The sequence below is a fragment of the Staurois parvus genome, unplaced genomic scaffold, assembly GCF_062004578.1.
Source record: "Staurois parvus isolate SC_StPar_1 unplaced genomic scaffold, SC_StPar_1.0 ptg000636l, whole genome shotgun sequence".
NCBI classification, from domain to species: Eukaryota; Metazoa; Chordata; class Amphibia; order Anura; family Ranidae; genus Staurois; species Staurois parvus.
In genome coordinates this window covers 6,709,786-6,734,334 of record NW_028318432.1, presented here as the reverse complement: position 1 = coordinate 6,734,334, position 24,549 = coordinate 6,709,786, and the positions used below count along the sequence as shown (strand labels likewise).

Below are 24,549 nucleotides of genomic sequence, written 5' to 3'. Positions count from 1 at the left end.
CCAGCTAAGGTAGAACAGTACTGAACAGCAAAAAATGCTCTGTTCATGAATGGGGTAAAACCTTCCGGAGGTCAAATGGTTAAAGCGACACCTATGGAGATTTTTGGGTACCGTAGTTTGTTATCATTTCCTGGGCATGCAAAATTTAAATTTTCATCATCTTTTATGTGTTACCCAAAAAATAGGTATTATATTGTGTTTGCATGCACTAAAATGCATTTAAATGTATTTTTTCCTGAAAATTTGCATTTGACAAACGGCTCCACAAATATCGTGCGACATAAAAAAAAAAGTCACACCAACCATTATTTTATTCTCCTGGGCCAATGCTTTCAGAAAATATAAATTTGGGGGTTATAAGTAATTTTTTTTAGCAAAAAAAAAATGCAGATTTTGTACATAGACTTAAAAAATGTCAGGATTGGCTTGGGCTGGAAGTGGTTAATAAAGTTTTTACCTGTGCCATTTTTTCCAAATCTCTCGGGTTTGGGTGAAGTTCCCCTCCCCCTATATTACACTGAGCACGCTGCATGAACAGTAGCCATGATCATGGAACAATGGGATTGGGATCGGTTTTCCCAAACTAAAGATGGCTGCGGCTGAGTCCGCAGAGCGGAAGTGTCTCTTCCGCTGGGGATCCGGTTGCCATGGAGCTAGAACGCTGAGAACTTTGTACAGGAAAGTTGGATCAGCATGAAGCGGCGCGGGACAGCGGGGTGGACCGGCCTGGATGAGGATGCTGTGGCCGCCTATGTGCGGGAGGTTCAGCTCAGGTATCCGATGTGTACTGCCGGCCATGATCAGCTGCACGACTTCCCCACTGACCGACCGACCGACTTCAGTCTGTATAGGATGGCATTGCAGGGAGCAGAGCTATGAGTGATGGAGAAGTAGGATCTCTGTCATCTGACAAAGGAAGACATGTGACGGGGGCTCAGTCACACCCGGCGTACAGTGAATGCATACAAAATCCTGCATGTTCACGAAATGCGCAAAAACCGCCGGTCGTGCTTGCGGTGACATTCATTATCAATGGCACTCCAAACACGGCAAGCAGATATGCGTTTTTACGTCGATGAAAAAAACTAGACAAACGCGTCAAAACACGTGCAAACCTCAACGCTGAAAAAGGAGCTACTCCGCTGCATTTGTTGCGTGTATTGGAATGAATGGGCTGCCCTAGGTGTGCTGCGCAAAAACAACTCACGTTTGCAAAGTGCTGGGCCTTATGGCACGTTTACAATTCTACGGGGTGGTAATGCCTATTATATTATACGTATACGGGCGTTTCATTAGCCCTTTTGCTGCCAGAGGCGGTTTGTGCACGCATGTTTAACCACTTGCACTCCAGAGGATTTACCCCCCTTCCCAACCAGGCCATTTTTTTGTGATACAGTGCTGCATTACTTTGAAATTGCGTGGTCATGCAACGCTGTACCCAAATGAAATTTATGTCAGTTTTCCCCACAAATAGAGCTTTTTTTCGGTGGTATTTGATTGCTTGTGTGTTTATTTTTTTTTTATTCTAAATATTTATTAATTTTTCAGATGAACAAGTTATACAAACATACTCATTAAAACCTTAGCATATTATCAAAACATTTATTTGTTTTGATATTTTTTGTGTGTGTTATTTTTATAAACAAAAACATTTTGAAACAATTTTGAAGAAAAAAAACGTTTTTTTACTTTTTGCTATAAAATATGTCCAATAAAAAAAATTTAAAAAATCAAATTTCGTCATAAATTTAGGCCAAAATGTATTCTGCCACATGTCTTTGCTAAAAAAAAAATCCCAATACGTGTAAATGTATTGGTTTACGTGAAAGTTATAGCATCTACAAATGGTATATATACTGAAAGTTTTATTAATTTTTTTTATACTAGTAATGGCGGCGATCAGTGACTTATAGCGGGACTGCGGCGGGCATTCTGACACTGGGGGGGAACTGACTAACTACCACTGACATCCCCAATGACACTAATACAGTGATCAGTTTTAATAAAAAGCATTGATACTGTACTGACACTGGGCAGGAAGGGGTTAACATCTGGGGCGATCAAAGGGTTAACTGTGTGCTGTTTCACATTCTGTGCTGTTTTACAATGGAGACATGTTCTGTATTGAAGGAATGAAGGAAACCTGGAGCACAGGCACTTTCCTACTCTGTTGGTCACACACACTGTACATGGACTGAATTTATAGAGCATATTATGTATTTATCACGCTGGTATGAGTTTTATATGTTACACTCTTGCAACTTACTGATAATGCATTGATATTTATTCACTTATGTAAGGATTCATGTATTTATTCATCTATTTAATATTCACATAAGTTAATTACAAGTAGCAGCACTACATCTCTCAGCATTACATTAGTTCCCAGGTATGCTGGCCTGGGACACCGGGAGATGAATCGGAAGTTACGTCAAATACGTCGCTTTCAGAGTCAGCAACAAGAAGGGGAGGAGAGCAGACGTGTGTCCTCTCTGTCCCCCCCTCTACCTGGTGGCACCTGCTATCAGGGGCATCCCTAGGGTTGGTGTCACCCGGTGCGATAACACTTGGTGTCTCCCCCTCCACAGAATGGATCGGATCTGCGGATTGAGCATAATGGATCGGTGTCCGATCCATTATGCTCCCCAATCCGCAGATCCAATCCATCCTGCGGGGATCGTCGGCATGCAACCTATACGGGGTGACACCGGACCCTCTCCACGAAAAGGTAAGTTGTAAAGCAAGCCGACGATCCCCACATGATGGATCGGATCTGCGGATTGGGGAGCATAATGGATCGGTCTCTGATCCATTATGCTCAATCCACAGATCCGATCCATCCTGCGGGGATTGTCTGCTTGCTTTACAACTTACCTTTTTGTGGAGCTGGTCCAGTGTCACCCCGTGCGGTAGGTGTCACCCGGTGCGGCGCACACCCCCTGCACCTGCCTAGGGACACCACTGCCTGCTATACTGGTCCTGGGCCCACAGATGGGCAAGCGGAGCCTGGGATACATGGCAGGGGTGCATGCAATATAGGGGGTATGAAAGCGATCCAGAGGCGATGGCCTGCTTTCATCTGACAGGCAGCAGTCTGCTTGTCAGATTTACACACAATCCCGGTGGCTGTGTTAACCCCCCCCCCCCCTTAGTGTCAGGTCCTTACGGCATATGGACCTGGCAGCAAACAGTTCCAGGGAAAGCAACAGGCTTCCAAAAAAGTCCAGAAGCCTGATGTGCCACAAAATGTTTTTGCCACAAGACACTATGGTGCATTGCCATGTATTACAGCACTTTTTACTTGCCAAAATGATTGGCACTGCAGTGAATGGGCCCTATAGAAAAGAATAGGAATCCTCTTGTCATGTGTTGGACAGCGTGCATTAAATTGCACAGGTGTGACCATGACTATATTTCTGAATTTTCTGTACAGGTGAACTACCCCTTTTACAATGTGTATTATAAGTAGCTCCCATTAAATAAATAAAGTCCCTGTTTTTACCTTTTCTTTGTTGCTGATCTCTTTCCTGTCCCCAGCAGTGGCGGGTTTTCTGATGATCACAACAGTGGATCCATACCTGCACAATGTCAGGGTGACAAGGTAGGAGTACGGGAGACAGGAGCAAAGTGTTGTCCCCAAAACAGGAAGTGCTTACACCAGAATCTTCATGGCAGGATCAACAGATAGTATTTTAATACAATTAGCAAATTTAACATTAATAAAAATTACGGTCAATATTCAATATATGTATTTTGGCGCAGTGTGCGATGGACTGTACAGTACAATGTGTTGGGGTGCCATTCACAATAAATAGAGCAAGTTCATTGCCATGTGTTGCAGCAATGGTTCATTACATTGAATTGTGACAGTATTTATGTCTTTGCAGTCACACAATCTCGGCACAGCTCAGAGTGGGGAACTTTGAGTCTGATCAGGCCACACAGACAGACGTCACAGAAGTTTGGGAAATGAAGGAGATGAGAAATGTGGCACAAACACTGACACAGGTAACATCTTTCTGCTCCAGAAAATGTAACCCCCTTCGTGAGCAGGCCATTTTATGCTATACGGCACTGCGCTACTTTCACTGACGATTGCGCGGTTGTGCAACGCTGTACATAAATTAAATTTATATCATATTTTTTTCCAAATATAGCTTTCTTTTGGTGATATTTGGTCATCACTGGGTTCTTATTTTTTTGTGCTATAAATAAAAAAAAAAGGCCAAAATTAAAAAAAATATATATTTTTTTTTCACTTTCTGCTATAAACATATCCAATAACAAAATTAAAAAAATCTAATTTTTTCATAAATTTAGGCCAATATGTATTCTGCTACATGGTTTGGTAAATAAAAAAACTTTTGACAGGCATCAGTGTCCCAGAGATTTTCTTTTACTTCCTGACCTATAGGAAATAAGAGAATATCCCCCTAAAGTGATGTAAAATTCCCTAGTAGGTAGTTGTCAGTAGAAGTGTTCCCATTGGAAGATTTACCCTCTATTCCTGTCCTGGTGATCATGTATAACTAAAGGCAAAACATTTTTTTTAGTTTTGGATGGAGTGGAGAGAGAGATTAGAACCCCTGTCAGGTTTTTATTGCTGTCTGTGCCCACATAATGTTGATTCACCCTCTCTATTTGTTCTGGTGACCGTTATCAAAAGTGAAAGAAAATCCCAAATTTTGAGTTGTCACCAGAACAGTAATAGAGATGAAATATTCAAATAGGGTTCTGGTGACACCCTGGAATTCCCTCACTTTCAGATGGCAAAAAAACAAAACAAAACAAAAAACAAAAACCTTGACAGTAGTTGTAACCCTCCCTTACTCCATACAAAATGAAAAAAGAATTACCTTCAATTCTACTTTAACATTTTGGATGTTTCCTCACTTTTAGGGTGAGTTCACACTAGTGCGATTCCAAAGTTGCATAATTTCCAGTGTGTCTTTGGAATGCGGCTTAAATGCGACTTTTACACTCTATGGCACTAGAAAGTTAAATCAAAGTAATGCAACCTTTTTTTAAAAGACACTGCAACTAAATTCACATAGATTGGATCGGATGTCATTGAAACAAATGGGCTGCAAACTTGTCATGTGACTTTGTGTCCAAAGTCACATGACAAGTTGCACTAGTGTGAACGAAGCCTGAATGGCATTCCTGCACATCTTCCCAACGTACAGTTGTGTCCAAAATTATTCAACCCCCAATGCTGTAAAGGGGTTTAGGGACTATAGTGTACATTTGGAATTGTATTCAGAATCAAATCCTACAAGGACGTTGTAACTACCCAAATGCAACTAAAATGACATCAATTGTTTATGTAATACAGTAGTAAATGGTTCTTATGTGGTTTCTTCATTGCCACAATTATTCAACCCCTTAAAGACTACCACTCTGAAGAACAGAGGTTCATACAGGTGCTTTCCATCAGGTATTGAAAACACCTGTGGATGTCACCGAGCAGCAATCAAGCATAATAAGCACCAATTAGGCAGCTTTAAAATGACTGTGATACTCAGCTCCTTCTAGACATTTACTGGTGTGGTTACAAACATGGTGAAGGCAAGAGAATGGTCCAGGAAGACAAGAGAAGAGGTGATTTCTCTTCACAGGAAGGGCAATGGCTATAAGAAGATTGCAAAGATGTTAAACATACCAAGAGACACCTTAGGAAGCATCATTCGCAAATTCAAGGCAAAGGGCACTGTTGAAACGCTACCTGGTCGTGGCAGAAAGAAGATGCTGACTTCGACTGCTGTGCGCTACCTGAAGCGTAGAGTGGAGAGAAGTCCCCGTGTGACTGCTGAGGAACTGAGAAAAGATTTGTCAGATGTGGGTACAGAAGTTTCAGCCCAGACAATAAGACGCACACTGCGTAATGAAGGCCTCCGTGCCAGAACTCCCAGGCGTACCCCCTTGCTGTCTCCAAAGAATAAGAAGAGTCGACTGCAGTATGCCAAAAGCCATGTGGACAAACCACAAAAGTTGTGGGATAGTGTTCTGTGGACTGATGAAACAAAATTAGAACTGTTTGGGCCCATGGATCAACGCTATGTTTGGAGGAGGAAGAACAAGGCCTATGATGAAAAGAACACCTTGCCTACTGTGAAGCATGGTGGAGGGTCAATCATGCTTTGGGGCTGTTTTGCTTCTGCAGGTACAGGGAAGCTTCAGCGTGTGCAAGGTACCATGAATTCTCTTCAGTACCAGGAGATATTGGATGGAAACGTGATGCAGTCCGTCACACACCTGAGGCTTGGGAGACGTTGGACCTTTCAACAGGACAATGATCCCAAGCATACCTCCAAGTCCACTAGAGCATGGTTGCAGAGGAAAGGCTGGAACATTTTGGAGTGGCCATCGCAGTCACCAGACTTAAATCCGATTGAGAACCTCTGGTGGGACTTAAAGAAAGCAGTTGCAGTGCGCAAGCCTAAGAATGTGACTGAACTGGAGGCCTTTGCCCATGAAGAATGGGCGAAGATACCCGTAGATCGCTGCAAGACACTTGTGTCAAGCTATGCTTCACGTTTAAAAGCTGTTATAACTGTAAAAGGATGCTGTACTAAGTACTAAGATTGAATGTCACTTGGGGGTTGAATAAAACTGATAATGCTGTGAGCACAGAAAAGACATTTGTGGTTATTTCATTATAACTGTTATGTTATATTTGTCTGACCTACAAGTGCCTCTTTAATGTAAATGTAAGCAAGATGACTGAATGATCAAAAGCAATGTCAAACTGGCCAAAACACTCAATTTCAGTGGGGGTTGAATAATTTTGGACACAACTGTATGTACAGTACATTGCGATGCACCACAATGCACAGTAATGCACTACCTTGTGTTGTAGTGCACTGCTTTGCAAAAATTAGCATATGCACCTTTTTCTTTGTGTGCTTTGGGCTGCATAACACTATGTACGTTAACGCATGTGTTCTTACTGAGGACTGCAACATTCAGGACCACACAGAGACGGTGAATATCCCTAGCGAGGACACAAATAGCAATACAAACCTGGGTAGTTAGGAATTTAAGGCTTGGTTCATACTTATTGTGATTTCAGATGCGACTTGAGTCGCACATAACCGCATGACAAGGGAAATCACATTATATTCAATGGTGCCTGTTCACATAAATGGGACTCAGCACATAGCAATTTTGGAAAATGATCCGGTGCTACTTTGGTGCGATTCCAGAGCGATTTTGGCCCCATAGACTTCAATGTAAACTCATCTGCATGCGATTTGATGCTTTTTTTGGAAGCGATTTCAGTGTTTTTTTTAAAATAACTTTCTTCCCAGGCACTACCTTGCTCGCTCACACAGGGCTGCATCAAAATCGCATCAAGTCGCAAGCAAGTCACACTACATGATTGCACATGAAATCGGATCAAAATTGCATTGCAGTAGTGTGAACCAGGCCGTAGGATCACACGATAATACTTGAATCCAAATGCAAATTTATTCCAATGATAAAATGTTATCAAAGTCAATGCATTTCAGGGCAGACCCCCAAACACCTTGACTTTGCTAACATTTTATTACTGGAATAAACTTGCATTTGGACTTGTATATGGTGCTCCAATTTCTATTTACTCATCCCTACCACAATCCAAGGAAATCCTACGATGTGTAGACATTGCCAGCACAATATTCAGACTTTGTCCGTCTACACTTGATGCTAACAATACCAAGAAACCATCATATAAAGAATCCTCAGAAGAAACTCCAGCACCTCTAATTGCCCTCTAGAGGATCCCCCCCTTCCTGACCAAGCCATTTTTTGCGATACAGCCCTGTGTTACTTTGACAATTGCGTGGTCATGCAACACTGTAAATAAATGAAATTTATGTCAGTTTTTTCCCAGAGCTTTCTTTTGGTGGTATTTGATCACCTCTGCAGTTTTTACTTTTTGCGCTATAAACAAAATGCAGACAATTTTGAACAACCCCCCAATATTTTTTACTTATTGCTATAAAACATGTCCAATAAAAAAAATGTAAAAAAATCAAATTTCATAAATTTAGGCCACAATGTATTCTGCTACATGTCTTTGCTACAAAAAAAAATCCCAAGATGTGTAAATTAATTGGTTTACGTGCAAGTTATAGCACCTACAAATGGCGCTATATATAGTGGAATTGAAAAAAAAAAAATGTTATATTAGTAATGGCGGCGATCAGCGACTTATAGCAGGACTGCGAGATGGCAGCGGGGATTCTGACACTGGGTGGGAACTGACTAACTGCCACTGACATCTCCAGTGACACTAGTACAGTGATCAGTGCTAATAAAAAGCACTGACAATGTACTAATGACACTGAGCAGGAAGGGGTTAACATCTGTGGCGATCAAAGGGTTAACTATGGTGTATGTATGTATGTACAGTGGGGCAAAAAAGTATTTAGTCAGCCACCAATTGTGCAAGTTCTCCCACTTACAAAGATGAGAGAGGCCTGTAATTGGCATCATAGGTAGACCTCGCCTATGAGAGACAAAATGAGAAAACAAATCCAGACAATCACATTGGCTGATTTGGAAAGAATTTATTTGCAAATTATGGTGGAAAATAAGTATTTGGTCAATATGAAAGTTCATCTCAATACTTTGTTATATATCCTTTGTTGGCAATGACAGAGGTCAGACGTTTCCTGTAAGTCTTCACAAGGTTGGCACACACTGTTGCTGGTATGTTGGCCCATCCTCCATGCAGATCTCCTCTAGAGCAGTGATGTTTTGGGGCTATCGCTGGGCAACACAGACTTTCAACTCCCTCCAAAGGTTTTCTATGGGGTTGAGATCTGGAGACTGGCTAGGCCACTCAAGGACCTTGAAATGCTTCTTACGAAGCCACTCCTTCGTTGCCCGGGCGGTATGTTTGGGATCATTGTCATGTTGGAAGACCCAGCCACGTTTCATCTTCAATGCCCTTGCTGATGAAAGGAGGTTTGCACTCAAAATCTCACGATACATGGCCCCATTCATTGTGTCCTGTACATGGATCAGTCGTCCTGGTCCCTTTGCGGAGAAACAGCCCCAAAGCATGATGTTGCCACCCCCATGCTTCACAGTAGGTATGGTGTTCTTTGGATGCAACTCAGCATTCTCTCTCCTCCAAACACAATGAGTTGTGTTTCTACCAAACAGTTCTATTTGGTTTCATCTGACCATATGACATTCTCCCAATCCTCTTCTGGATCATCCAAATGCTCTCTAGCAAACCTCAGACAGGCCCGGACATGTACTGGCTTAAGCAGGGGGACACGTCTGGCACTGCAGGATCTGAGTCCCTGGCGGCGTAGTGTGTTACTGATGGTAGCCTTTGTTACGTTGGTCCCAGCTCTCTGCAGGTCATTCACTAGGTCCCCCCATGTGGTCCTGGGATTTTTGCTCACCGTTCTTGTGATCATTTTGACCCCACGGGGTGAGATCTTGCGTGGAGCCCCAGATCGAGGGAGATTATCAGTGGTCTTGTATGTCTTCCACTTTCTAATTATTGCTCCCACAGTTGATTTGTTCGCACCAAGCTGCTTGCCTATTGCAGATTCAGTCTTCCCAGCCTGGTGCACGTCTACAATTTTGTTTCTGGTGTCCTTCGACAGCTCTTTGGTCTTCACCATATTGGAGTTTGGAGTGTGACTGTTTGAGGTTGTGGACAGGTGTCTTTTATACTGATAACAAGTTCAAACAGGTGCCATTGATACAGGTAATGAGTGCAGGACAGAGGAGCCTCTTAAAGAAGAAGGTCCAGGTCTGTGAGAGCCAGAAATCTTGCTTGTTTGTAGGTGACCAAATACTTATTTTCCACCATAATTTGCAAATAAATTCTTTCCAAATCAGCCAATGTGATTGTCTGGATTTGTTTTCTCATTTTGTCTCTCATAGTTGAGGTCTACCTATGATGCCAATTACAGGCCTCTCTCATCTTTTTAAGTGGGAGAACTTGCACAATTGGTGGCTGACTAAATACTTTTTTGCCCCACTGTATGTATGTATGTGTTTTTTATTGTGTGTACTGTGTTGTGTTTTACTAGGAAGACATGCTGTTTTGTATTTCTCTGCTGTGCAGAGAGATACAAAACAGCATGTCCATGCTGACAGGAGAGAGACGTGTGTTGTTTACACACAGGTCTCTCCCCTGTCAGCTCAGCCGACGATCACTGAATGCTGGCCGTGAATCGCTGGCTGGGACCCAGTGATTGATATCACTAGCCGCCAATAGTGGCGCGGGTAGGGCGACACCTGCGCCCCCTACCTGGAACTGCAAATCACATATACACACACATACACATATACACCCTGTTCCAAATTATTATGCAAATTCTATTTAAGTGTCACAAAGATTAAATATTTTGTTTTTCAGTTTAACACATGGATGGCATTGTGTGTCAGGGCTCTTTTGATCACTGAAAACAAAAACCTGTGATAATTAGATTGGCAGGTGAGCCCAATTTAAGGAAAAACTACTAAAGGAGGGTGTTCCACATTATTAGGCAGAGCACCATTTTCAAGCAATATGGGGAAGAAAAAGAATCTCTCTGCTGCCGAAAAGAGTGAAATAATTCAATGCCTTGGACGAGGTATGAAAACATTAGATATTTCACGAAAACTTAAGCGTGATCATCGCACTAGTAAGAGATTTGTGGCTGATTCAGAGCACAGACGGGTTCGTGCAGATAAAGGCACATTGAGGAAGATTTCTGCCAGATCCATGCATCGGATCAAGAGAGCAGCTGATAAAATACCATTACATAGCAGCAAACAGATATTTGAAGCTGCTGGTGCCTCTGGAGTCCCACGGACATCAAGGTGTAGAGTCCTCCAGAGTCTTGCAACTGTGCATAAACCTTCTATTCTGCCACCAATAACCAATGCTCACAAGCAGAAATGGCTGCATTGGCCAGAAAAATACATGAAGACTAATTTTCAAACAGTCCTGTTCACTGATAAGTGCCGTGCAACCCTGGATGGTCCAGATGGATGAAGTAGTGGATGGTTGGTGGATGGCCACCCTGTTCCAAGAAGGCTGCGACGTCAGCAAGGCGGTGGTGGAGTCATGTTTTGGGCCGGAATCATGGGAACAGAGCTGGTCGGCTCCTTTAGGGTCCCCGAAGGTGTAAAGATGACCTCTGCAAAGTATGTGGAGTTTATGACTGACCACTTTCAGTCATAAACTCCACATAGCATAAACTATGCTTTCCGTAATAAAATCATCTTCATGTATGACAATGCACCATCTCATGCTGCAAAGAATACCTCTGCATCAATGGCTGCTATGGGGATAAAAGGAGAGAAAGTCATGGTGTGGCCTCCATCCTCCCCTGACCTCAATCCTATTGAGAACCTTTGGAGCATCCTCAAGCAAAAGATCTATGAGGGTGGGAGGCAGTTTACATCCAAACAGCAGCTCTGGGAGGCTATTCTGACATCTTGCAAACAAATTCAAGCAGAAACTGTCCAAAAACTCACAAGTTCAATGGATGCAAGACTTGTGAAGCTGCTATAAAATAAGGGGTCCTATGTTACAATGTAACGTGGCCTGTTAAAATGTTTTAAAATGATGTTAAAAGTTTGATTGAAATAGCTTTTGATTTCAGTAAATATGCTGCAAACACAACCAATGACAATTTTCAGTTCTTTACAACCTATAAAGTGTTGTGAAATTTACTGTGCGGAATAATTTGGAACAGTACATTGTAAGTGTTTTATGTTTAAAAAAAATCCTGTTATCATTAGGAGGTTTGTTCAATAAAATTTGAATTGTACTCTTAATAGTTGATAACATGAGAATTCTGCTGACTGTTATTAGATCAATTATTTAGGTAAATGAGAAAAATATAATTTGCATAATAATTTGGAACAGGGTGTATGTATGTGTATGTGTGTATATATATATATACATATATATATATATATATATATATACACACATATTAACACACACGTGGTTTTGCACAGCCCTGGTACCCTGTATCAGTACTTCTATTACAGGTTGGCAGGAAAGTGGTTAAAGTGGAAATAAAGTTTCAATGTTAAAAACTTCAAGCAGGCAGGCTCTATATTGCAGAAGAGACAAACGTGGTGCATTTGGGGTGCCATTCAAATTCAATAGCATCCAAATGGGTGTTGTGGGTTTTGTTGTGATTTGGAATCCACAGCAAGACACTATGGAAACCTCACGCTGTCAGAATACAATAGTGCAGCGGGAGGGATTGAGTCAATGTTGATGGGGGGAATGGAGCAAAATTGTATAATCTATGGCCAGCCTAAGTGTCAGGAGGGGCAATTATCCCCTCTTCCATGCTGATCAGGCTGTGCTTTGATTCGTTACAACATTCGTCCTATGCAACAATTGATTGCTGGGACCAGTTGATCCACTCAGTGATTCACGGAACAGAGCTCTGTGATTGTAAACAACACAGAACTTGCTGTTTTTTAATTCCCTGCTAAGCAGGGGAAAAAACAACAAGATTCCTTAGTAAAAGCACGTATTACACAAATTAACACATGTTAGGCACACAGTTAACTCCTTGATTGCCCCTAGATGTTAACCCCTTCCCAGGCAGTGTCACTAGTACAGTGAGAGTGTATAGCATTAGCACAGATCACTTTATTAGTGTTGCTACTGATGTCAGTGTCAGTCAGTCAGCCAGCGTCAGATTGCCTACCACACTATCACAGTCATATTATAAGTCAATGATCACCACCGTAACTAGTATAAGAAAAAAATAAAAACTCTAGTATATAACTCATATACCAACGTTTGTAGACAATATTACTTTCATGGAAATGAATTATTATGCACTTACTGGGATTTTTTTTTTTTACCAAAGACGTAGCAGAAAACATTTTGGCCTAAATATATGAAGACTTTTTTTAAATCTTTTATTGTATATGTTTTAGAACAAAAAGTCAAAATATTTTTTGTTCAAAGTTTTTGTTTTTCTTGTTTCTATAATAAAAATAAAAATAAAAAACCCAGTGGTGATCAAATACCACCAAAAGAAAGCTCTATTTGTGTGAAAAAAAAGATATAAATGTAATTTGTGTACAGCATTGCATGACCGCGCAATTGTCAGTTAAAGTAGCGCAGTGCCGAATAACAAAAATTGGCCTGGTCATGAAGAGGGGTAAATCTTCTGGAGGTCAAGTGGTTATAACATTTGTACTGGCTGCTTCTATGTTGTACAATAACTATGCCAATAAAATCAATCTAATGGATGACATTTAGCTTTCTAAAGCATCATGTACCAAAAACAATTGCCATGTTGTTTTTCTTTTATTCTAAGATATTGTTTTCACTGGTTTATCATCCTTTTTTGCATCCCAGAGCTGCAGATCTCCTCCAGGCTTTTTTAGCCACTTCTTACCACATGCACTCCTTCTGTGTTGGTGCACATTGTTGCTCTGGATCAGCTTCCTAATAGTAAAAGCGATGGGCCATCCGTGTGTGTTGGCACGGATTCTTGTCGTTTCTACCATGAGTGCATGTTACCAAGTGACATGCAGTAGAGCTGAAAGACATTTGCCACCTCATAACATAAAGCGCCTGAATAAGGATTTTCCAAAAGCATACATTTATTATATTGCAGCTTTCCAATTCTTAGATGAGATGGCTGCATTAGTTTTATTTTTCAGGATTTCTCTCTTTTCTTTTCATCTGGTGGCCTGGCTAGTAAGTCTCTTGTTTTTCAACAGGATAAGGTATCCTGCAGATGTAGCAGCAAACCATCTACTACTGACAGGGTTGCTTATCATGATTAGCTTTTATTTATGTAAAACCTTGATTCCAAAAGGAAAAAATTGTTTGTTGTAACTGCTTATAAAGTATTAGCTGGAGTTCAGCCTCAATGTTTTAGTGTATCTAAATCTGCTAGTGCATCTAACACTCCCCTCCCCCCAAATAGGCAGTTGCTGCTATCCAAAGGGATCTCTGGTGCTCCTTCATCCAGAGTGGGGGCGCTCTAATACAGGTGTGTTACTGGCCAGATCACCAGGTGAAAACAGAGGGTCAAAAGGCTAAAAAAGGGAAAGTAATGCAGCACCACATGTAGGCTGCTTTCGCACTGGTTTGCCTCAAAAACGCTTGAAAAATGTTTTTTTAGCGTTTTGGAGGCGTCTTTCAAGCGGAACATGCTAGACATGTGACTTACTTTTGTAGCTCAAATTGGGCAGATTTGCACCCTTTTGGCAAGTTTTTATTCCCAAAACCTAGCAACAAATGCTGCAATAGGTGATATTGGGCACAATTTACTAACCGGTATCTTACAGTATGCGAGTATTCGGTAGGATACCGCATAGCATTTTAAAAAAAAAAATGTTTAAATTCACTAAAAATGCTACTAAAATACTGCATGAGTTATTTTATCAAGTCATGCGGTATTTTAGTAGTGAAAACCATATGTTAATGTTTCAGCTGTCAGCGGGGTTCCCCACTGACAGCTGAATGTAAAAGAAAGAATTGCCAGCACTTAAAAAATAAAAAAATGGCGTGGGGTCCCCCCTTCATCCATACCAAGCCCTTTGGGTCTGGTATGGATTTTGAGGGGAACCCCCGCGCAAAAAAAATGGTGTGGGGTCCCCACCAAAATCCATACCAGACCCTTATCCAAGCATTCAGTCTGGCAGGTCAGGTAAGGGGGGGGGACGAGCGAGCGCTCCTGAACCATACCAGGCCACATGCCCTCAACATGGGGGGGTGCTTTGGGGTGGGTGGCTCTCCCCCCCAAAGCACCTTGTCCCCATGTTGATGGGGACAAGGGCCTCTTCCCCCCCAACCCTGGGCTGTGGTTGTGGGGGACTGCGGGTGGGCCCCCCTATGTGAATGAGTATGGGGTACATGGTGCCACTACCCATTCACAAAAAAAAACTGTAGTGTGAAAAAAAGACAGGAGACAGTCTTTGACAAGTTCTTTATTAAAAGAAGGAAAATAAAAGAATGTCCCCCGAAGTAGATCCAACATCAATCACAATGCCCGCCGCCTCCGACCCGGAAAAAGGAAAAAAAAAAAGTCTCCTCTTGATGCTGGCTCCCGGCCGTCTGACTGCTCCGCTGGCTTGACAGTTATTAAATATGTAAGGGGCATTTTTTGTATTAATTTGTACTTGCCGGCTTTTTTTTTTTATTACATTCAGCTGTCAGTGGGGAACACTGCTGACAGCTGATTACTCATAGGCTATTAGGGACTCTGCGGCCACCCATTCCTTAACAACACATGACAGTACTGTTAGATAACAGTACATACCGCAAGTCTTGGCCACTACTTAATTACCGCATGCATTTAATTATTTCCTTTTGTGAATTGACATTAAGGTCTTTTTATGCGGTATTTACTGAGTGTTTTTGCTATTTTCTGTAAATACCACATACTAGCAATAGTGAACTGACATTTTCAGTAAGTTAGCTCAGATCTTCCCACATGTGCGGTGCGTTTTTGAAGTGTTTTTGGAGTGTTTTTTGAGGCGGTTACCATTCATTTCAATGGGAAGAGGCGTTTTTGAGGCTTTTTCTTTTAACTCCCCAAACATGCCTCAAAGATGCTGCAAGCAGGAGTTTTTAGACCGCACCGCAAGCGCAACACCTCAGTGTGAAAACATACATAGATATACATTCACAAACACAGGGAAGCAGTTTTCTTGAGCTTGTCAGGTGTTTTTTTTTTTTACACGAAAACGCTTCAAAAACTCAAAAAACAAACAAAGTGTGAAAGCAGCCTTAATGATTGCTAAGCTGCAATATGTTACATTTTTGGTTTTGGGTTTATTATCAATTTAAGACAACTGCAGATTTAAAAGAGATTGAAAACAACTTTTTATATTACATTAGCATGTTTAAGCTTATCAGACAATTAAACCCAAACTCCACCCTCTTCTGCCCCCCTACCCCCCTTCACACACACACATTTATATTATTATTTTTATACTTATGTTTTTTCAGACGGCCAGTAACAATGGGGTCAATGCACTAAGATTTAAATAACGACTGAAAAAATGCGGCAAAATAACCCATGCAGTAAATTTTTTTCAAATGCGCAATTTACTAACAATTTTGCGGTAAATAAGTCTTGTGGTAAAATATCTGTATTGCGGTAATTACCGCATATTTTCATGCTGTAATTTATCACACAGTAGCTGGTTGTTAAGGAAGCCAGCTTCGGTGTCCTTAACAACAGATAACTCATCAGCTGTCAGCGGCTGTCCCACTGACAGCTGAATGAAAACAAAACATGCCAGCAATTCCAAATGATGAAAAAACAATGTGGGGCTCCCCCCCATCCATACCAGGCCCTTTGAGGCTTGTATGGATTTTAAGGAAAACCCCACACCAATATTAAGCAAAAAAAATGCCCCTAGGTCTAGTATGGATTTTGGGGGAACCCCACACCAAAGTAGAAAAAAAATGGTGTGCTAATCCCCTCACCATCCTAATGGATTTTGGGTTCGGTATGGATCTGGGGGGGACCCCACGCCGTTTTTTAAAAATTTTTGCCGTGGGGTTCCCCTTAATATCCATACCAGACCCCTAGGGGTTGGGGGGACCCCTTGCTGCATCTGAAAAAGTACCACATGTGATACCGTCAGCAAAACCCTGGTGATAAATATTGCATCTTTTTTTACTTTCTGTTGTGTTTGTGATTTGGACTTAACAGCTTACCGCTTGTTTTTTTTTTTCGGTATTTACCAACATTTTTAATTTTGCATTAAATACCTCAGAATTTTGTTACCGTATGCAATAATTTATGCAAATGAGTCTTGTGACAGTGTAATCACATGTGGTAACCTTTAGTGAATTGACCCCAAAATTATAGTTGGGTATGAAAGTTCTTGTTAAGGCACTTTTCTATTATGGGGTGATAATGCTTTGTCCCTGTTTCTTAATTATGCTTCTGTGTTGTCAGTCTATCATATGGGCTTCTGATGGAGCCTACAAGTGGCTGTTGTCACCATCAGAACATCACACCTATGAATTAGAATTAGGGTGCGCACCAATACTTGACTTCTATCTATCTTTGTCTTTCTCCAGTCTCTTGAAATACTGAAGAAAGAAGTTGTGTTCCAGAAGACTCTTTTGCAAGGGGAATATGAACAGAAGATTCAAGCTCAGGCCTTGGAACTTTATAATAGTATGAATGATACCATAAGGGATATTGAAGCACTTCATAAAAAGGTTTGGTCATTTTTTCTTCTATGGCCAGGGAGAAAACGCAACCCAGACTTTATTCCAAATCAGTAAACATCAAAGTGTATCTAAAGCCACAATTGTGGTGATGGGTTAAAGCTCATGTTAGGATGTTATTGCTGTCTATGTCCCCCTTGGGGGGGATTCACCCTTTATTTGTCATGAATGCTATTGTTACTGGGACTGAGGGCTCCTTTACACCAACAGTGCAAAGACAAGGCAATTTGCATTATGTCTTAAGCCTGCCATACATGGATTGAAATTCAGCCAGTTCAGCAGGGACCACCCGAATTTTGATCCATGTATGGGCAGGCTGGCTTAGCCACAATCAGTATATCAATTTTTTTTTTTATACCCGTCATATTTCTTGGAAAAATGCAAATATTCACTTCAAGACTGTAATACGTATATATTTTTTTAAGCTGTTTACCAGGGCTATGGCTTCAGCTGTCAGCCATAACCCTGGCTTTATATTTTCCTGCTGGCATTTCTCTTTCTGCTAAAAGTGATCCGAATTACTAATTAGCTACTGAATCGCTTTTAGAAACGGGGAGGGATCGTTCCTTCCCCCCTTCCCTCCTGACACTCTTTGGTGTTTCTTGGGCTTATCTGTTTCACTGGTGACCCCGGGATCCAATATGGCGGTTTGTGCTGCTGGCCACAGAGGTGAACAGAGGCCCGGAATATCTCTGATCATCTCTATGATCTAAGACAGGGGTGGGCAACCTGCGGCTCTCCAGCAGTTGTGGAACTACATTTCTCATGAGGCATTGCAATGACCGAAAGTTACAAGCATGACTACAGGTCCCATGAGAGATTTCAAAACTGCCAGTTACAGCTATGACTTACAGAGGCATGATGGAACTTGTAGTCCTGCAACAGCTGGAGAGCCGCAGGTTGCCCACCCCTGGTCTAGGAGACCGGAAACGACAGCATGACATCACTTCTGGTTAAGGGCAGATGTATACACTTTTTTGGGGGGAAAGCATCAGATCAATGTTTGTTTTTTTTATCTGATGCTTTCAAGGATAGAGGAGAGATCTCCATAAAGAGAACATGTCGTACTTTATTGTTATCACAAGGGATGTTTACATTTCTTGTGATAGTAATAAAAGTTATAAAACAAGGTTTAAAGGGACAGTGTAAAAATAAAAATGTTTTAATAAAATAGATAATTAAAAAAAAAATGTAAAGCGCCCCTGTCCTATCATGCTGTTGTGCATACACGAATGCATACATAGCTTGTGCATGCATATGTAAACGGTGTTTGTACCACATATGTGAGGTATCACCGCAAACGTTTTAGTAAGAGCAATAATCCTAGCTCTAGACCTCCTTTGTAACTCTAAACTGGTAACCTGCAAAAAATTTTAAAGCATCTCCTATGGAGATTTTTAAGTAAAGTAGTTTGTTGCCACTCCAGGAGCATGAGCAGTTTTAAAGTGTGACATGTTAGGTATATATTTACTCAGTGTAACATCGTCTTTTATATTTTCCCAAATATTGGGTGTGTTTTTTTTTGCATTAAATTTCATTGAATTGTATTTTGTCCCAAAAAACTGTGTTTAAAAAAACCTGCTGGTCAAATACCATGTGACATAAAAGAATTGCAACCGCCACTTAATTCTATAGGGTCTCTGCAAAAAAAACAAAACAAATATATATATTGTGGGAACTCCCATCAAAATGGTAGAACTTTTTTTAAAGCGCACAGCAACTCGCTTCTTCTTTTTTTAAAGGCCTTTTAGCCCAATTTTATTTAAACGAAAGTTCACCAAAATGCTTCCCACACGGGTATCCACCATCAAACAAATGCAACAAATATTCAGCCCCCTGGCTTGTACACAGATTTACGTCTGTCTCCTGCAGACTCTTTCCAAAATGGTTGTTTCGAACACAGCTAGCCACTAGCACACAGCTACTCTGGCTTCCACCTCTCCTAGATGAAGCCCTCCTGACTCCAAGGCAGTGACCTCCTGTCTGCCGGGATGGAGCCCAGAATCTTGGTTAGACCTCTATGAAAAGGCCTGCACACACCTGTGCAATCAGTGTGCTGGGGGTTCTGAAAACACGGACCCCAGATTGGAGATTTCATCCCTCCCAGATCACTTAGAAATCTGTAGGATCCCAAAACAGACTTTACGAATAAATGAGGAAACTGAAAAGCCAGTTTCCTATGCATTACATAAACCCTCTGGAGCCCCTCCACCTGCCTGGTTAAGAATCCAGGGTTATTAGCTTGATTTCTACCGTGGCAGGATACCACGCTGCCACTATATATATATATATATATATATATATATATATATATATATATATATATATTTGGGGGTTCTAAGTAACTTTCTAGCAAAAAATACTGATTTTTACTTGTAAACAAAAAGTGTCACAAAAGGCATAGTTTTCAAGTGGATATTTGTTTTTTCCTATGTAAACTTACCTGTTATCCATCTGGTCCTGTGAGAATTGGCTATTTATATATTCCAGATATTTTGCAATGAATTGTGGCATCACAAGTGGTAATTTTCATATGGTATGTCATCTGTTGTATGAATTTTTGCTTTCTTAATCGTACATCACAGGAGACAGGGGATTTAATATTCATGATTTTTTGGGATATGTAGCCACCTTCAGGTGAATGGACACTGGCCAAAAAAAAGGCAGGATTCCATACCTAGGCATAATCCCTCCCAGCTCAGCTAAGTCTCTGTTTTTAGCTAGTGTTCTTTAGTGATGTGCCTACAGTGCATCTCCAAAGATTTTTGTTTGTGGGCTCCCTTTTTTGCTAGTCTCCTATTTAATGGCTTATTCTGCACACCACTGCTGTGGAAGGGAAAGGCTTAATCAGGATGAGGCCGAGAGGACTGTACCCCGACCCCAGATACAAGAGGCCTGTAAAGTTTCCAGTCAGAGCTGAATCCTTTGTGCAGCAATCTCTAGGGCACTTAACCCCCTGAGGAGGAGTTGAGTTCCAGAAGGCTTTGCAGGAGGCACCCACTGTGAGGGGTAAAGATTGGGTGTTTTGGTGCTGCTACAAGGAATGGCTATTGCTCCTGTATGTGGATTATATGGCAGTTCTCTTGGTGTTTTGGGCAGTGAAGGCTTTTTACTCTGCAGGACTGGAGTGGAACACTGCCATAGTGCTGTTTAAAAGGGGCGAATTGAGCATGGAAACTTGTGCGATCAGAAGCACCTACACAGCTCCAACCCAGTTCCTAAAGTATTCTGGCATAGCCTCTGTACAGCCATAGCACATGTACAGTGGGGCAAAAAAGTATTTAGTCAGCCACCAATTCTGCAATTTCTCCCACTTACAAAGATGAGAGAGGCCTGTAATTGGCATCATAGGTAGACCTCAACTATGAGAGACAAAATGAGAAAAAAAATCCAGACAATCACATTGGCTGATTTGGAAAGAATTTATTTGCAAATTATGGTGGAAAATAAGTATTTGGTCACCTACAAACAAGCAAGATTTCTGTCTCTCACAGACCTGTACCTTCTTCTTTAAGAGGCTCCCCTGTCCTGCACCCATTACCTGTATCAATGGCACCTGTTTGAACTTGTTATCAGTATAAAAGACACCTGTCCACAACTTTAAACAGTCACACTCCAAGCTCCACTATGGTGAAGACCAAAGAGCTGTCGAAGGACACCAGAAACAAAATTGTAGACCTGCACCAGGCTGGGAAGACTGAATCTGCAATAGGCAAGCAGCTTGGTGTGAACAAATCAACTATGGGAGCAATAATTAGAAAATGGAAGACATACAAGTCCACTGATAATCTCCCTCGATCTGGGGCTCCACGCAAGATCTCACCCCGTGGGGTCAAAATGATCACAAGAACGGTGAGCATAAATCCCAGGACCACACGGGGGGACCTAGTGAATGACCTGCAGAGAGCTGGGACCAACGTAACAAAGGCTACCATCAGTAACACACTGCGCTGCCAGGGACTCAGATCCTGCAGTGCCAGACGTGTCCCCCTGCTTAAGCCAGTACATGTCCGGGCCCGTCTGAAGTTTGCTAGAGAGCATTTGGATGATCCAGAAGAGGATTGGGAAAATGTCATATGGTCAGATGAAACCAAATAGAACTGTTCGGTAGAAACACAACTCGTCGTGTTTGGAGGAAAGAGAATGCTGATTTGCATCCAAAGAGCACCATACCTACTGTGAAGCATGGGGGTGACAACATCATGCTTTGGGGCTGTTTCTCCGCAAAGGACCAGGACGACTGATCCATGTACAGGACACAATGAATGGGGCCATGTATCGTGAGATTTTGAGTGCAAACCTCCTTCCATCAGCAAGGGCATTGAAGATGAAACGTGGCTGGGTCTTCCAACATGACAATGATCCCAAACATACCGCCCGGGCAACGAAAGAGTGGCTTCATAAGAAGAATTTCAAGGTCCTGGAGTGGCCTAGCCAGTCTCCAGATCTCAACCCCATAGAAAACCTTTGGAGGGAGTTGAAAGTCTGTGTTGCCCAGCGACAGTCCCAAAACATCACTGCTCTAGAGGAGATCTGCATGGAGGAATGGGCCAACATACCAGCAACAGTGTGTGCCAACCTTGTGAAGACGTACAGGAAACGTTTGACCTCTGCCATTGCCAACCAAGGATATATAACAAAGTATTTATTTTCCACCATAATTTGCAAATAAGTTCTTTCCAAATCAGCCAATGTGATTGTCTGGATTTTTTTTCTCATTTTGTCTCTCATAGTTGAGGTCTACCTATGATGCCAAATACAGGCCTCTCTCATCTTTTTAAGTGGGAGAACTTGCACAATTGGTGGCTGACTAAATACTTTTTTGCCCCACTGTATAACGTAGCAGTGCCAGTACTCCACAAATGTTGAAACGCTTGTTAATCAAGGGGTGACCTGCCACGTAGGTGTCTGGCTTTGGCAGACACTCCTCTAAGCTATGTGGCCTCTCCCATTTTAGGTTTACAGACCTACTGATGGCATAGCATTATGCAGGCAGAGGAGTGGTCGATGACGATGGGGTTGGCTCCCAAATCCCTCTATCAGGTAGTTAAGACTTCTTTACATTTTGCCCTGTAATTGCTTCCTTAGGGTGAGATTACCTGTGAATTCCTGTCCTCATCTGGTATTTCCACTGTTTCAGGGGCACAATGTTCCATTTCTTTTGTGTTGGAGGAATTTTCAGTAGTCATTTCTGGTTTGTATGATTAGCTCTCAAGGTTTCTCACTGGTTTGGAGCAAAAGAATGAAGAGTAGAAAGCTGTTGAGAAGAGGGAATTCTCTTCAGATGAGTCGTCTCAGGATGAAGAGGCCTATTTCAGACACAGAAGACCACAGAGGAGTTCTTGGTGGACTTGATTTGAGTTAACTTAAAGTTGCTTCTTTCAGGGTCCTCTTCTCCCAAAGTCACTGCAGTTCGGTCCTGATGGCCACCTAAACATCACTTGCAACCCTACTTGCAGGAAGTGATCTATGCCGATTGGGCTCACTCAGAGAAGGTGTTTTACTGTGGAAGTATTTTTCTTAGCAGTACCTCATGGAGGAGAAATTCTACAAGAAATGGGACCTCAACTGTTTTTCCAGCCTTATCTGACTTGAATAAGATCCTGATGGTCCAGTGGATGAAGTCTTTGTCTTTAAAGACTTCACAGATAAGAGGCTAAAGTGAAATCACAGACAGCTGGTTCTGCAGCATGGTGCCCACAGGTTTCGAGCTGGTGGTTCACTGCTCCCCCTCTCCCCCACACACACTTTTGCACTCAAGGGTATCTTCAGAGCTACAGAAAAGAGCAGATACTTTGCAGCTCTGGAAGGTCAGCTGTCCAGGGGGTCATCACACCTGTGCTGGAAGACGAAAGGTCTCATGGCCATTTTTCAATCTCACCAGCAGTTTCTGCTGTTTGCAGTAGAGGATCACCATACCAGTTTGTGACTTTGCAATTCGGCCTTATCATGGCTCCACAGTGTTTACCAAAGTGTTGGCTCCTGTTTTGAGGTTGTTGAGGACCCGGGGTGCTCTAAATATAGGGTAACTGGGTGATCTTCTTCCAAGGGAGTAATTGGCCCAGAAGCTGACATCAAATGTTCAGTAGACAGTACAGTTCCTGGAAAGGTTTGGTTTGGTGCTGAACCTTCTTAAGTTGTATCTGATTTCAAGTCAATGTCTGGAATACTTGAGCTTAGTCTTCAAAGTACATTGGACAAAATTATTGCTTCCAGAGGAGAAATGCCTGACTCAGGTGTAGTCCTTGAGGTCATTGGAAAGTCCCCTGATTCATGTCTGCATGGGGGTACTGGGGAAGATGGTAGTTGCTTTTGATGCATCCCATGTGCCCAGTTTCTTTCTAGAGCTCTCCTGCTTGATGTCCTGTCAATTTGGGACAAGCGCCAGGAGTCCTTGGATCCGCCAGAGCATCTGACTCCCAAAAAAAGGTCGGCTTTGGAATGGTGGAGTTCCATGCATATGCTAGATACCATAAGATCCTTATATTTGATAAATTGGAAGATCTTGATGGCAGGTGCCAGCCTGTTGGACTGGGGACATGTTCTGGAAAACCTTTCAGTTCGGGAAACATCATCAGAGGAGCGAAAGTTGTTGATCATCATTCTGGAGCTTTGGGTGATACAGCTGGCTATCCTACACTGGCTTATCTGCCTTTGAGATCTTCCTGTCAGAGTGTACCTAGGTGATGTGACAACAGTGGTATACATTAGCCATTAAGGAAGAAAAAGAAGTCACACTGCTCAGGAAAAAGTGGACCTGAACTTGTCTTGAGCAGAACATCATGTTCCATCCTTCTCTACCGTGCTCATCCCCTAAGTTGGCAGGCAGACTTTCTCAGCTGTCAACAGTTGAATCCAGGAGAGTGGGCCCTCTCATCCAGAGGTCTTCATAGAGATTGTCTTTCTGGTTGCCATCGAAGAGTGTCTCAGTTGACTGCACTTTCCTGCAGGGAACCTTTTCCAGGTTCTTCACCAGGATAAGGTCGTATTGAGACCTCGGTCCTCTTCTTTTTTTTTTTTTTAAATCTAAGGTTGTTTCTTTGTGCATCTTAAATTAGGACATTGTGTCATCTTTTTATTCTAATTCTAAATATTCTAGGGAGGAGGTACCTCACTCTTTGGATGTTGTTCCAGCTGTTCAAATTTATCTGAAGTCTACAGCTTCGTTTCAACTGTCCCTGTTTGTGCTACTTGAAAGTACTCGCATGGGTCAAGCTGTGTCTTTATCCACTATTTCAGTTTCTTAGGCCAGCAATATCAAGGGCAAGGTTCTTCTTTCCTGGTCAAGGCCCATTTCACTAGAAGTGCCAGTGCTTCCTGGGTGATTCAGCATCAAGTTTATATTGTTCAAGGTGTATGGCTGC

At 42.0% G+C, this 24,549-nt stretch overlaps 1 protein-coding gene across 1 annotated transcript in view; it reads left to right on the top strand.

Moving 5' to 3' along the window:
• Window positions 1-637: 637 nt before the first annotated feature.
• Window positions 638-24,549, top strand: part of CUNH10orf67 (chromosome unknown C10orf67 homolog) — a 196,609-nt gene continuing 172,697 nt past the window's right edge. The window contains exons 1-3 of the mRNA XM_089693700.1: window positions 638-773; window positions 3,888-4,008; window positions 17,033-17,176. Coding sequence (XP_089549826.1) covers window positions 694-773; window positions 3,888-4,008; window positions 17,033-17,176 — 345 coding nt within the window. The 5' untranslated portion in view covers window positions 638-693. The remainder of the gene's footprint in view (window positions 774-3,887; window positions 4,009-17,032; window positions 17,177-24,549) is intronic.